The sequence below is a fragment of the Rhinolophus hipposideros genome (assembly GCF_964194185.1).
Source record: "Rhinolophus hipposideros genome assembly, chromosome: 17".
NCBI lineage: Eukaryota > Metazoa > Chordata > Mammalia > Chiroptera > Rhinolophidae > Rhinolophus > Rhinolophus hipposideros.
In genome coordinates, this window is record NC_138063.1 from 33,693,846 (window position 1) to 33,707,978 (window position 14,133).

The window sequence follows — 14,133 nt, forward strand, 5'->3', positions numbered from 1 at the left end:
TTCTGCAATATGCTTTTGCTTGCTCAGCCACCATCTTCTTGCTAGCTCCCATTTGCTGCTAGCATAGCCACGGCAGTTGTATTAGTGACCAGTGGCTCAATGGTTACAGCTGATGGCCAACTAGCCACAGCTGATGGCCATCCAATCACAGTTGATGGTCATTTACTACCCGAACCAGCACCTTTCTATGTGAGGTCGAGAGCCTGGAAACTGCTTTCTGGGGCTCTGTCCCCACATACCCCTTTCCTTCCTCTTTCTCCCTAACCCTGGCATCCGCTGACCTGTTCTCCACCTCTATAAATTTCACCACTTAGAGGATGTTCTATAAATAGAATTATACAGTATTTAATCTCTTGAGAGGGCATTTTTCAATGAGCATAATAACCTTGAGATTCATCCAAGTCGTTGCATGCATCAATAGTTCCTTCCTTTTTACTGCTAGCAGTATTCCACGGTGTGGATGTACCACAGTTTATCCATTTACTTTCTGAAGGACAATTTGTTGTTTACAGTTTTTGGCTGCTACAAATAAAATTGCAATGAACATCCGTGTACAGATATGTGCATAAACATGTTTTCATTTTTCTAGGACAAATTTCCAGGAGTGTGATTGCTGGTCATATGGTGAGTTTTATGGTTAACTTTGTGAAAAACTGCCAAACTATTTTCCAGAGTGGCTATACAATTTTACATTCCCACCGCAATGTGTGAATTATCCAGTTTTTCCTCATTCTTGTCAGCACTTGGTACTGTCAATATTTTTTTATTTTAGTTATTTGGATAGGTGTATAGTAGTATCTCCTCCTGGTTTTAATTTGCACTTCCCTAATGGTTAATATAAACGATTCTTTTAACATATACTACTTTATTACATTTTAAGCTAGGGTTTTTATAATTCAATTTTTTCATGTACTCATTTTTAAAAATATGAGACGCATACTTATTTAAAAATAAGTATGTGGTAGGTATTAAATTAGGTGGTATTCTCAATTAGGTATTGATTCTCACAACAACCCAGGGAATTATTATCCTTATTTTGTTGATGAACCCAATTTCAGTGTGGAAAAAATTAGCTTAAATGTACACCACTATGAGAACTGGGATCTAGGCTGCTAATAGACAATCCAATGTTCTTTTCATATTATAACAGTGTCTTAATTTATCTGCTAGGATGATGCTTTAAAATTTAAATTTAAATGAGGTCTTTATGTAATTCTTTTTTCTTATATTTTACGAGGGTCCCAGTTTCAATATGCGCAATTTCTGTAAATAAGGTCTATTTCTGAATTGTTCTCTGCTCCATTCTTTGTCCTATTTTTAATAAAATTACTATTTTAATTTAAATGAGTATTGCTTTATAATCATTAATGACTTTCTAATGCTTTAGCTATCTTAGTTAAATGGCAATACTGGCTATTCCAAGATAGCACTTAATCTACCCTGGGACTCCTGTGCAGTAATGAGAACAGAGCTGAGACCAAGAAATATTTTAACAGAAAAGCAACATTAATTTTTTGTGTCATGGGAGAAGGAACACTAGTTATAGAGATGTGTTCAGTCAACACTTATTATTGTGCCTCTACTACGTGCTAGGCTCATGGAATATGGAATCCAGTATGACAGGGTTGTGTTGCATGGCCTTTGAAGTCAGAGCACCCGGGGTTCAAATCCTAGCACCAGCTCTTACCAGCTGTCAGCACTTAAGTCCCCTCTGCTGTGAAATGAAGATACCACCCTCTACCTGGTAGAATAGTTATTATATCTAGAGATAATGTCCTTAATGTGCCAGATACATATTAGGCATTTAATAAATGCCATACACTTACTACTATTTGATCCCTGTCCTTGAGGAGCTGGGGTTCCCTGAGTGAAGAAACTACATGTATCCTGTTCATTCTTGCATTCCCACCCAGTACCTGGAAAATAGTTTCCAATTTCATCCCAGCCTCTCACGGACTTACACTTGGCAAGGAATTAATCTTAACCTCTAAAAATGAGAATTATCTCTGTTCTGTAGGGCTGTTGGTAGATTTAAAACACCATGTCATTTAACATAATGAAGCTCAGTCATTATATTAGCTTGGCACAAATAATAAATAGCTACTGTTATTATCACTGAAGCAGATACCTTCCATACAGCACAGCAAGTTCTATATTCAAGCTATGAACAGACGACTGTTTAAGACCTGAAAAGGGAATCATTAGTTTTGCCTAAGAAATCAGGACAGGATTCAGCTGAGTTGCTGGTAACTGAAATGAGTCTTGAAGAATGAGCCAGTCACGTCCGGGGAGGAGCATCACAGGCAGAGGAGTCAATGCGGGAAAAGGCAGGGGAATTCTACAAAGAAAGGAATATTCTACTCTCATCTGCTCATGTAACAGAGTAATTGGGCTAATTAGGGACAGAGGAAGAATGCGGGGTACTAAGTTGATATACAGAATCAAATGAGAGCCCCCTTTCAACTATATACCTCTCCTTCTTTCTTCAATTCTGATACAACCACCTTCTCTCCCCAGGGGGATTCTCAGCCACCCTCAGGAATCACTGTTAACTAACAGGAATGTAAGAATGACTGTTTAGCATCACATCCTTTGGGTGTGCTGGGACAGAGAAAAGATTGAGAATTGCCAATGTAAGGGCTTCTGAGAATCCATAAAATGTACACAAATCTGCATAGGAACATATGACCTTTGATCATTAGTGTCCTGGATGTGAGCGTCTAATGGAGGTACATCAGGACATGATTCCCCAAACCCATCACACCAAATAACAAAGGTACAGAATGGATTTGAAGCTGCTCCATGGAGCTAAGCCCTTCTGTCCCCATCCCAGTCTTTCTGAACTGATGCTTACTGGGTTCCTCAAAAGGACACCTTTCCCTTATCCCATTAAGAATAAGGGTAATATAGCTGAAAGAACACAACTAACGGGGATTGTCGACCTTCCAGTTCACCAAACCTTGATTTCCACCCCTCATTGTGAATGAGGTATATTTTATACAGTTGAATTCTGTTTCTAAAGTCCGTGCATGACTGATTTAATAAAGAATAGAAAAATTGGAAGGGAGAATTTTATTTTTTTCTGGTACTCTCTTGTTAGCTTCTAAAAGCACAGATGCCATGCAATATTGTATTTTACAGTCGAGTGGTTTCAGTCGCCAAGTACTGTCTATCTATGTCACTAATAGCAATGACCTTTAATGAAGAGCATATTCTGTCAAGACCTGAATTCCAAAGATGGATTCTAAAAGTACAAGCATAAAAGAGTTGGAAGACAGTGCAGTTATGTTATAATACAAATATTTCAAGATGCAAAAGATCTTATCCTTTGGAATTTCTATGACAAGGGACATTCAGCTCTATCTGTGGTTTAGATGAACCTCTACAGCAACTCAGACAATTATAGGACATTTTCTTTGTGATGGCAAATGGCATTGGGGGGAAGAAATTAAAGATTATTGAATCCAACACCAAAAGGAAAGAGATATGCACTAAAAATAATTACAGGCAAATATGTAGCCAGAATCAAAGTACCAGAATGCATAACTAATCTAGTAAGAGTTTGAAAGCAAATCTAATGAAGATCTTTCTTCCTTCCAAAACATTTATGGACATACACCCTCACTGCCCAGTTAAGTCACAGATATTCTAAATGCCCATGGAAATAAATTGCTGTGGAAACGAGTGGCTCAGGCTAGAGACACCACAATTTATGTTCCAAACAATAGAGGTCCCATCCCTTCCCTTCAGAAATGCATCTTTGGAGCAAGGCTTCAGAAAATAAAGAACTACTAGAACTTTTGAACCTGAGTGATGGAATTATGGTTTTCTTTTTTTTTTAATATCCTGTTTTTTTCATATCACTACATCCTACTCTGTGCTAAGTTCTCTGCCAAGAGCTGGACATGGAGTGTTGAACAAAGGAGTGAATGAAGTTCAGTGACTTTGTGAGTCTAACAATTTAGAGGGAGAGACAGACATGAAATGAATACACAATTACAAATTGTGGTGAACAAGAAACAAAGAGGAGAGAAAAACAAGAGCTGAAATTAATTGGGGTGTCGGAGAGGGCTTCCCGAGGAAGTGAGATTTAAGCTGAGCTCTAAAAGATAAGTAAGAGTCAACCAGTGAAAGAAAGGGCACTCTAGGCAGAGAGACTAGCCAGAAAATACAGTTCTTACTAAAATGTTTTCCCTTTACAAGATAAAATACCAAATTTCTCTCAAGTGGTCTCATAAATCAATCTGAAGCATGCTGTTTGTGTCATTTGCCTCCTTTGAGTCTAACATTCCACAGATATAATTTTTCAAAAAAAATTAAACAAAGCAGAATAAAATTACTGTATGACAAAAAGGAGCTCTTGGCTTTTATGGTGCATATGAAAAAAGTCAAAATCCCCGATGTTCTTAACCTACCACCCAGGTTTGAGCAACTCAGAAAGAGAAGATTATTGCTTTGATCTCTGAATTATCTAATTATTTCTGGAAGGCAGAAGCATTTCCCCAAGTTTCTAACTGCCATGAAACTTCTTATACCAGGTAAGTCAGATGTCATCACTGATATTATCTGTAGGCAAAACCAGCAATCAAGTCGTTTAAAGCAACATTTCCTTGCTAACTTCCACACCAATCCAGAATCTGCCTTGGACTTTACCCTCCTTCTACCAGACTTAACCCAGCACTTCTACCAGGGTGTTTCCCCTACGTGACCCCATAGGGAATCCCTAAGCATGTGAACCTCTGCCATGCTACAGTATCCACCTCCAGCCTTTTCATAACCACAGCATACATCTGACTTCTAGTGGCTTTAGATCCTTCAGAGTGCCATGTGTCTTGAACTTTTACTCAACAGTGAAACACTAACAGGAAACCTAAAGGTCTTCTGTTCCAGTGACCATTTCTAGAGGGCCTGAGTGTATTAGGATCCTAATGTATCACAACCTTGTGTATCACAACCTTGTGTATACACAAGGAGTGTATCACAACCTTGAGGCAGGTTGTGATAACACGCCAGGCTTATAAAATTTTACCACTTGAGCTCCCCTACCCCTCCCAGCTTGGGTTCCCAACTGTGAGAATACATCCCTTGCTCTGAGAAATCTCCTCTAGCCTTGATTTTACATGTAGCTGCAAAAGTGGTACTAACCCACCATTATCATCACTGCCCTCTTTTATTTACGGGTTGAACACCATGTGACAGTACTTCCTTTTTGTGTATGCATGTGTATGTGTGTGTATACACACATACACATGCACATATACATACATATATACGTATATAATATACTCTTATAACTAAAATTCATGTGTATGAATGTGTATGTGTGTGTATGTATACACACACATACACATGCACACATACATACATATATACGTATATAATATACTCTTATAACTAAACTAAAATTCAAAATAATCTTCAAGATATAATTTTTTATCTGTTAAGCCTGGGTAATTTTTAAATAAGTATATACAATCTTAGACAGGTTAATATGAAAGTGGTTTATTCATAAATTGCTGAAAATATAAATTGACTCAAACTTTTTGGAATGTATTTTATAAGTGTATTTCAAGAATTATTAAAAAGTTTGCCCTCTTGGTCCCAGAAATATCAATGAAAGAAATTTCCTCCTAGGAAAAAATCCAATAAAAGGAGAAGTTTAAATATACAAGATTATGAATTCAAATTGTAAAAACTAGCAATTAATTCAAGTGCTCAAAAATAGTAAAATGGCTAAGTAAATGATGATGTATCCATCACCCTGCTTTACCTCACAACTATACAGAAATAAAAATTATAAAAGCCATATCGCAAAGTAGAACTAAAATGTCAGGTTGAAAAGAAAAAGAGCAGCATTCACTATGGACCTAAGAAATGATGAGTAATATATATATTTAATGTACAGGTATATGCATAAATATCCAGACTAAGAAATAAAATAATATATTGATTAATGAAAATGAATGACTTTCTACTTTTAATTTCTAGTGTATTTTCATGACAACTATTTGCATTATTAAAAAATGTTTTTAACTTAGGACGTGATCACAGTTAGTATACAACGGTAAATCTTAACTGTATTTTGGATCTTCTTAGTTGATTATAACCATGATTATCTGTAAGAGATAATGTCTAATTTCATAAATGAATGAGTGATTGCACATTAGTAATTCTTATCCGTTTCAATTCAACACTTTCACATATTGTTAAAATTAGAATTATCATAACCTCGACATAAATTATCCTTTATATCTATAAATAGAAGCTATCAGATGGATTTTCTAATGCATATTGAATTGAGACATTGCAGAAATATACACAGGGTGCCAAAAAAATGTATACACATTTTTTAAAAAGGAAAAAAACATATTAAAATTGTAATATTCAACATATATTGATAACAAAAGATGAATACAAGTCACGTTTGACTTCTGCAATTACAAGAGGTGCTCACAGTGGTTACCATCAACATCCAGACACTTCTGATTACGGCAAACTACTGCTTGAGCAATGTTGACCAAAGTGTCCACTTGTATATATATTTTTTGGCACCCCCAGTACAGTAACAAAAATCCTTACCACAAGTCTCCTTTCTGATCTGTGATGAGTAATACAATGATCCAGCAAGCTGTCTTCATCTAGTTCCCTCTGACAAAATGGACATACACACCTGGAAATGCACAGAATACAAATATTACGAAAATTGTTGGCAATTAGACAGTAGTCATTTACCTAAAGGTAAAAAATAGAATGTAGGTTGATCTAGTTTCCAGTCCTCATTTTTTCTGATTTGATTTGATTTTTCCTATCTTGATCATGGTCTTGGTACCTAAATTTTTTCTCACGAGAAATGTAAATGCGTATCCTCATGAGGACAGGGGTTGAGAAACAATTATAGTACACTTGAAGCACTTTATTCTCTTTGGAAGAGAAGTGCAATCTGAGTACATGTTAGCTGAGAAACTGAGGATCAGTCCACCCGGCTGTCCCTGAGTTACTTTTCCTGTCACTTTTATATCCTCCCTTTCCTAATTTGATTTGCATGTTGTTTGGTCTCCAAATCTACTAGCATATACAGCTAAGAGTGTCAACTCCCATAATTAGCATCTACTGAAGAATGAAAAATGACCTACAACTACCCTGTCAAATCCTTACACTTAAAAGAATTTGTCCTTTATATCTGTGCTGTCCAATATGGTAACCATTAGCCATATGTGTCTGTTGGGTACTTGAAATACAGCTCGTCCAAGCTGAGAGATGCTGAAGTGTAAAATACACACTGAATTTCCAAAAAGGCTTACTATAAAAAATGTAAACGATCTCAATAATTTTTATATTGATTACATGGTCAAATGATAACATTTTGGCTATATTTGGTTCAATAAAATACGTCCAAAATTGATTTTGCTTGTTTCTTTTTATTTACTCTTTTAGTATGACTACTAGAATATTTAAAATTACATCTGTCTTCTGCATTCTATTTCTATTAAACAGTGGTGCCTTAAATTCTTAGGGACAACAGGGAGGCTTGGATTTTTTTTTTCCAGTGTTACATAGTTATTTTATTGTTTTGTGGTGTTCTCAGTGATGGATTAGAGGCTTGGAATTTTTTGCTCACGTTCTATAATATTACTGTTCCCCAAGACTTGTACTCTAGACAAGCTCCCTGCATAAGAAATTTAAAAATTTGAATCATGTAGTAAGTTCTTCTATAAAGCAAAGATGCTTATCTTAAATGCAAATATTAATCTATCCTACAAGATTGATTAATCACCAACCCTTCTCATTTTCTGTTATTTTAATTCTTTATTATTTAAGTTTAACTAGCAGAAGAAATTAGGATTTAAATTAGCTTTCATATATTTTAAACTTCTCATGTAGCCTACCAACCTTGCAGTCAAACCTACACACTTTCTTAACCCACTTGCTATCCTTCCTTCTTCCGGGTCCTTGTGGCCAATCTAACAGAATCCATACTCTGCTTAGAGCTAAAATGCTCATTTAAAATTTATAATGCCATGGTATAAATCTAATCCTAAAAATCACACACATTTGTAAAGCAATCTCTAGTAAAACAAAGGGAATGGGGTGATCATTTAGACTTCTAGGTTAAGAAATTTAAGCAATAATTTTAATGTATTTTCTTAAAATAAGCAGAACTAACATTTTCCTTCAAGAGAGAGAAAGAAATCATACTCCTACTGAATACCACTATTGGATAACTGAGTTTATAAGCAGATTTAATGGTTTCAAAGCTATCAGCCTACACAGAAAAATACAAATCATTTCTGTATTTCTTTAGTAGAGAGAGACTACAAACTTTGTAATTATTCTGGCCATCAGGATAATAATGACCCAGATTTCTTTTCTTTTTTTTTTTTTAAAGAAAAAAAAATAGTTAATGATCAATATCCTCAATTACACCTACTAGCCAGCTTCATCCTTCCTCCAATCCCATATAAAATTACCTATCAAAAAGGTATAGAATTCAGGATGCCTGCTTCAGGCCTGTACTTTCTTGTTAGAATATATACCGAGGTGTTGCTCCCTACCTTCTAAGGAGAAACCCGCAAAATCAGAGGGAATGAGTTGGGGAACTGAGCAGTGGTGATGGAAAAAATAAAGATGAGTAGCCTCTTACTCATGATCTACTTCAGGAATCTATTGGTCGGAAAACAGAACTTAGCAGAAATGAATGGTTCTGCATTCTATTTTTGGATCTTCCTTAATACAAACTTGTCTGAGGAGGTTTCCCTAATTTCTCCAGTGTTCGGATGGTTCCCCTCATGCAAGGGTTTTAAAGTAGAGAGAGCAAAATTCGTTTATTATCATTGCTATTAACAAATGATTATCAATAATAGGTATTATGGTTAAGGCCAAAGCATAATTCCACGCATATTTTCACACACAAAAATGTTAAACTTTCCAGCCCATTAAACTCTTTATAGACACATCAAATTCAGCACTAAAGTATACTGTATTGAAACAAACCTCGTTGCTGTCTCCCCAAGTTCTTGCAGTGGTCCATACTTATCTATGTACTTCTGACAAGTTCTTATATGTGCCCTCATTTCGCTGAGGCAAACCTATATAAAAGCAAATTCAAAATAAACTCACTGTTGAAAAGGGGCTTAATGAAGTTTTATGTGTTTCATTATTTCAAACAAGGTCATGGTGTGGGCTCAATTGATTTTAAAGGGATGCATTCATGACAACAGTACAACAAAGTTAAGGCATTATTAACAATAATGCTATTTTTAAACTTCTGTAATACTTTGAAAGCCAAAGGGTGAGTTCTTGAATTTTGTTCTTCTAGAATGCACATATTTTTTTCAAGTAGAAAGGCGTGCATTAACTTAACTTTACTTTTGGGGAATGCTATTACCTAAATCAGTGACGGAAAGAAGGAAGTGGGAAAGAAAAAGGCGAGAGGAAAAAGGCAGAAAAAGGGAGGAAAGGAAGAAAAAGTAAAACAAAGAGACAGAAAGAAAGGAAAACAAAGAGAATAATAAGTGGATGGATTTTAGAAATGTCCATAGTAAGTAAAAAGAAACCCTGTGCCTGAGGGAAAGACATAAATACCATGGTTTTATAATATATCTGGTAGTATCACATGAATTCACAATACATAGTATACTTAATGGCCCCATTAAGGACACACATAAAAGACAGCTCTTACAGTCCATTTTTATCAAGGCTGAATAAAGAGCCCTTGTTGCTCCACATATACATTCAGAGATCCTAACCATGAGGCATCTGTTGCTAAATAACACATATCCTACTCAATGTTTCATTAGACACTCTGATAAGACCTTGTGCTAAAGGAAGCTTTTACAGCTGTGGTAAGGGGGCGGATCCACCCTGCTTCATTTTGCCCATGCGGCGGAAGTTCAACCTCAAACACGAAATCTACCATGCCAAGGAAACGGTTAGAAGCGCTTAACAGAAAGACCACAAATAAAAGCCAGTGGAAAAGGAAAAGCAAATCCTTGCTTTACAAATAATCCATCTAAAAGATGTAAAACCTAGAACTGATCTAGGTAGCGGCCTTAAGACAGACTGTTAAACAACCTTTAACACCCAACTTCGCACATTAGTGCTCTCTCATCTCTTGACCGCTTTTGTCAAAAGGATTTTTCTTCCTCTTTGTATTCCTTGATCAACAAAGAGAAGCATTCCTTGCATAAATTAGCAATTTGGGGACCATGGATGGCAAATGAATTGATAAATTCATTTTCTCATAAAATACTTTTGTCTACTCTAGAGACAAAATTATGTGAGACAGTGTAAGAGATGACAGAAGAACCATAAGCTACTGTGCTTGCTCTAACAGTACCTGTAATCTAATGGAGGAAAAAATAAAACATATGGAGACCAGCAGGCAGAAAAATGTTGATATTGGGGACTGGAATATGAAGGCCAGGTTTCATGAACAGAGATCTGTTCTAGACTCTGAAGAGTAAGTAGAGTCTAACATGGGTAGAGAAGGAATGGCAGAGCAGAATTCCTGGCAAGAGTAATACCATAAAATGGAACAGATACACACAAGATATACCTCAAAGGAAAATGCAAACTAGGTGTGGATAATCAGAAATGGGATGATTCCTGCTGAGGATGACTGAGAGCATGTTCTTGTTTCTGATAGACACCAAAGGTGTGATAAAGAACTGGATGATGAAATAATATACCGAGTTGGATTTTGTGCATGTTAAATTTTATATGATGACAAAAATATCAAAGTAAAAATAAGCAATAATCTATTATAATGAATGTAAAAAACGATTGATTTTGAGCATTTCCTATGTTCCAGACCATGATAAAGCCACATGTGTTGTTCTTTTTAATTTACCTTTAAAACCATCCTGTGACACAAACACTATCTTTTTCCTCATTTTCCAAAGAGGTAAAGAAAAACTTATGTTAATAACTTGCCCCCAATTACAAAGAATTAGTGAGAGAATTAGTGTTTGATCCCAGGAGGTCTGACTCCAAAGACCATGCATAAATTCTGCAGTCAGGCAGCCATGAATAAATTATTGAGTCTTACATAAATATGTATATTAAAAAAACACACATACATTATGCACTTACTACATGTCAGTCACTTTTCAAAGTGCTGGGTACGCAATTGCCAATAAAAGAGACACAGTCCTTACTTACCCTCATGGAACTTAAATCTGGTAGCGATATTGACATTAAATTTTAAAAAATCATAAAAGCATAATTAGAAACAGTGAGAAGTGCTATAAAGAGAATACAGAGTGCTAAGAGTAAGTATAACAGGCTTTAATTTAAATTAACAATCAAGAAAGGTTCTCCAACAAAAACTCATAGACACAGACAATAGTGATTACCAGAGGGTAAGGGGGATGGGGGGGAGGGAGATGAGGGTAAGGGGGATCAAATATATGGTGATGGAAGGAGAACTGACTCTGGGTGGTGAACACACAATGGGATTTATAGATGATGTAATACAGAATTGTACACCTGAAATCTATGTAATTTTACTAACAAATGTCACCCCAATAAATTTAAAAAAAAAGAAAAGGTTCTCCAAAGAAACTTAGATCTTCAGTACACAATCTCTCTTTTTATCTCTAGACTGGTATATTTAAATATCCCCCCTTTAGCAGTTCAAAGTTAAAACATCTAAAATTTAACTCTGTGGATTCTTCTCCAAACCTGCTCTTCATCTGAACACCTTCACTTACTTCATGTCAGAGACCTAAGCAGGCATTTTCACACTTCGCTGTCACTTACCCCATTACCAGTCACTTACCAATTTCCTTTTATTCCCTTTTCTAAATACACCTTGAAAAATCCTCTTATTTCATACCTAATGCTATCATCCTAGTCCAACTTCCTTACCTGATCCACCCTAATAGCCATCTAATTGGCCTCACCGATCCTGCTTTTGCCCCCTCCAAATCACTGTCCAGGAACAGGCTGGAGTGATATCTTAAAAATATAAACTTGATCAAAAGCTTAACACTTTTTCTATGACTCACTATTGCATTTAGGATAAAAATCTAGACTCTTTTGCATGGCCTCCAAGACCTCACATGATCTAACCAGGTTAGTACAGTCTCAAAGGATGAAAACGGCAACAAAGAAGTGATCAAGAAAGATACATACTGCAAAGTCCAGAAGAACACAGGTGCAGTTATGCCGCAGGATTTGATAATAAAGCCATTCATTGCTGGGCTGCAATAGAGTAGCAGGAATGGAGGCCACATAATAGAGGGACAGGGGAGTTATGGGAAGAGAGGAAATGGAGGTGGTCGATGAAAGCATTTGTTTCAAAAATTAGGTGATGATAGAGTCAGGTGACCACTTTCCTGCAGCCTACCCATATGAAATTAGAGACAATAAAGGAAGTTGGGGTAGGATGAAGTCAAAGCCATAGATGAAATGATTAGCTGCAGAACAATTTTCTCAGCAGGTTAAGCTGGTAACCGTAAGAACAGGCAGAGTCACTTACCGGGGTGTCACACTCGGTGCACTTCTGGTACTCTGATTTCATTCTTTTGGCTACATCAGTAGCTGGAACTCCTTCTGAAGGAAGATATGCCCGGCAATAAGGACAGGTCCACTTATTGTTCTTTAGACTGGTAGAGATACAGGAACGGCAGAAACTACTCGAAACAAACCAAGAAAACATCATTTTCCTTAAAAAGTATAAAGAAGCAACCACTACGTATTCATTTGTATAAACTGTATTTTGTACACCATATTAAAGATCCATTTGCATCCTACACTAGCAAGTCTCAGACCTTCCCAGTAAGACTTCTCTGGGGTCACATGTTCTCGCCACATGTACCATGTGCATTTAAACAAAAGAACCCCAAGTGGTGAAATAGCATTCCTATAATTGGAGTTAAGATATCGATGGTGTTCTTTCTTTAATCCCATTTTACCTAAAATCTGGGAGGAAAATAGGTCTTTGCTCCGTAGGATTTTGTGATAAGAAATAGATAAAATAGATAAGAAAACATCAGCAAGACGAGGAGGTAAAAATACCCGCTACTTGAGAAGTCTTTATAAAATAAATTTTACAGTCATCCCCAGATTTGGAAATTTATCTAATAAAAATGACCACTATGAGGAATGTCCTTCAAGTCAAGAAACATATTCTCTGGTTTATTTAAAGATGACCATAATAAAATCTTAACATAATCAACAGAATTCACAGAATATCTTGACCTCTTCATAGGAGCTGGGGAAGGCTAAGTGTACTTAGAAGTAAAAATGAGCATTGAGGTAGGTTATACACATCTGATATCTACTAAAGTATTCACGATGTAATATCTAGGTGGGAATATTAACCATGGCAAAAGTTATTCACCTTTTAAAAATTTAAGTATACCCTACATACTGAAAAGTTCATATATCATAGGTACACAGTTCAATGAAATTTTGCAAACTGAATTCCCAATTATATATCACTGATTCTTAAAAGTACTCTCTTCCACATCTGTTATAAAATTCTTATGAGCACACAGACGGTGCCGATGTTGGCATTGCTCTTTGAGGCATCTGCTTGATGTTTATGCCTGCCCCACATCCATTTTCCCCTTTTTCTTGCAATAGCATCCTGATTTTGCTTTGCAGAAACTATCCCTCGCAGATATAACGCGATGGGACCTCAACCAAGGTACCCATTATCCCCTGCTGAAAGCAAGAGCACCTGAAGTAGGCCAGACTAAGTGAACTCTCTCTCTCTCTGGAAGATGAATACTAAACAGAGTGACATCAAGACTGATTCAGCAACAACTTGAGGGGACTGTCCTGCTCTTTACTTAGAACCCCAGATCTGGCCTAGGTTTCTAGCCTTTTTTCCTAGGTGTTTTTGGTATTATTGTTGTTTGGTAATTCTTTCTTTTGACATAACTTCAAACTTGATTCACTGTTGTTTTTTTACAAAATTTTAAAACATCTCCATATATCTTAATTCACTTAACTTCAACAGACCCCCAAGAAAGTTCATTATTTCCATTTATACATGAGGAAACTGAGGTACTTAGAGGTTAAGTTACTTTGGCAAAGTCACATGTATAGAAATTGCCTGAACTTGGTTGGCCTTAAGCTGGGGTTTTCTGACCCAAAATTCAGGAATCTTTCTTTCCACCACCA

General features: G+C 36.2%; 1 protein-coding gene across 1 annotated transcript in view; it reads right to left on the minus strand.

Annotated features, from left to right (window-relative positions):
• RNF125 (ring finger protein 125) overlaps positions 1-14,133 on the minus strand; it is a 32,615-nt gene that overhangs the window by 7,261 nt on the left and 11,221 nt on the right. The window contains exons 2-4 of the mRNA XM_081078353.1: positions 12,482-12,635; positions 8,992-9,086; positions 6,580-6,670 (exon numbers count right to left, since the gene is read on the minus strand). Coding sequence (XP_080934479.1) covers positions 6,580-6,670; positions 8,992-9,086; positions 12,482-12,635 — 340 coding nt within the window. The remainder of the gene's footprint in view (positions 1-6,579; positions 6,671-8,991; positions 9,087-12,481; positions 12,636-14,133) is intronic.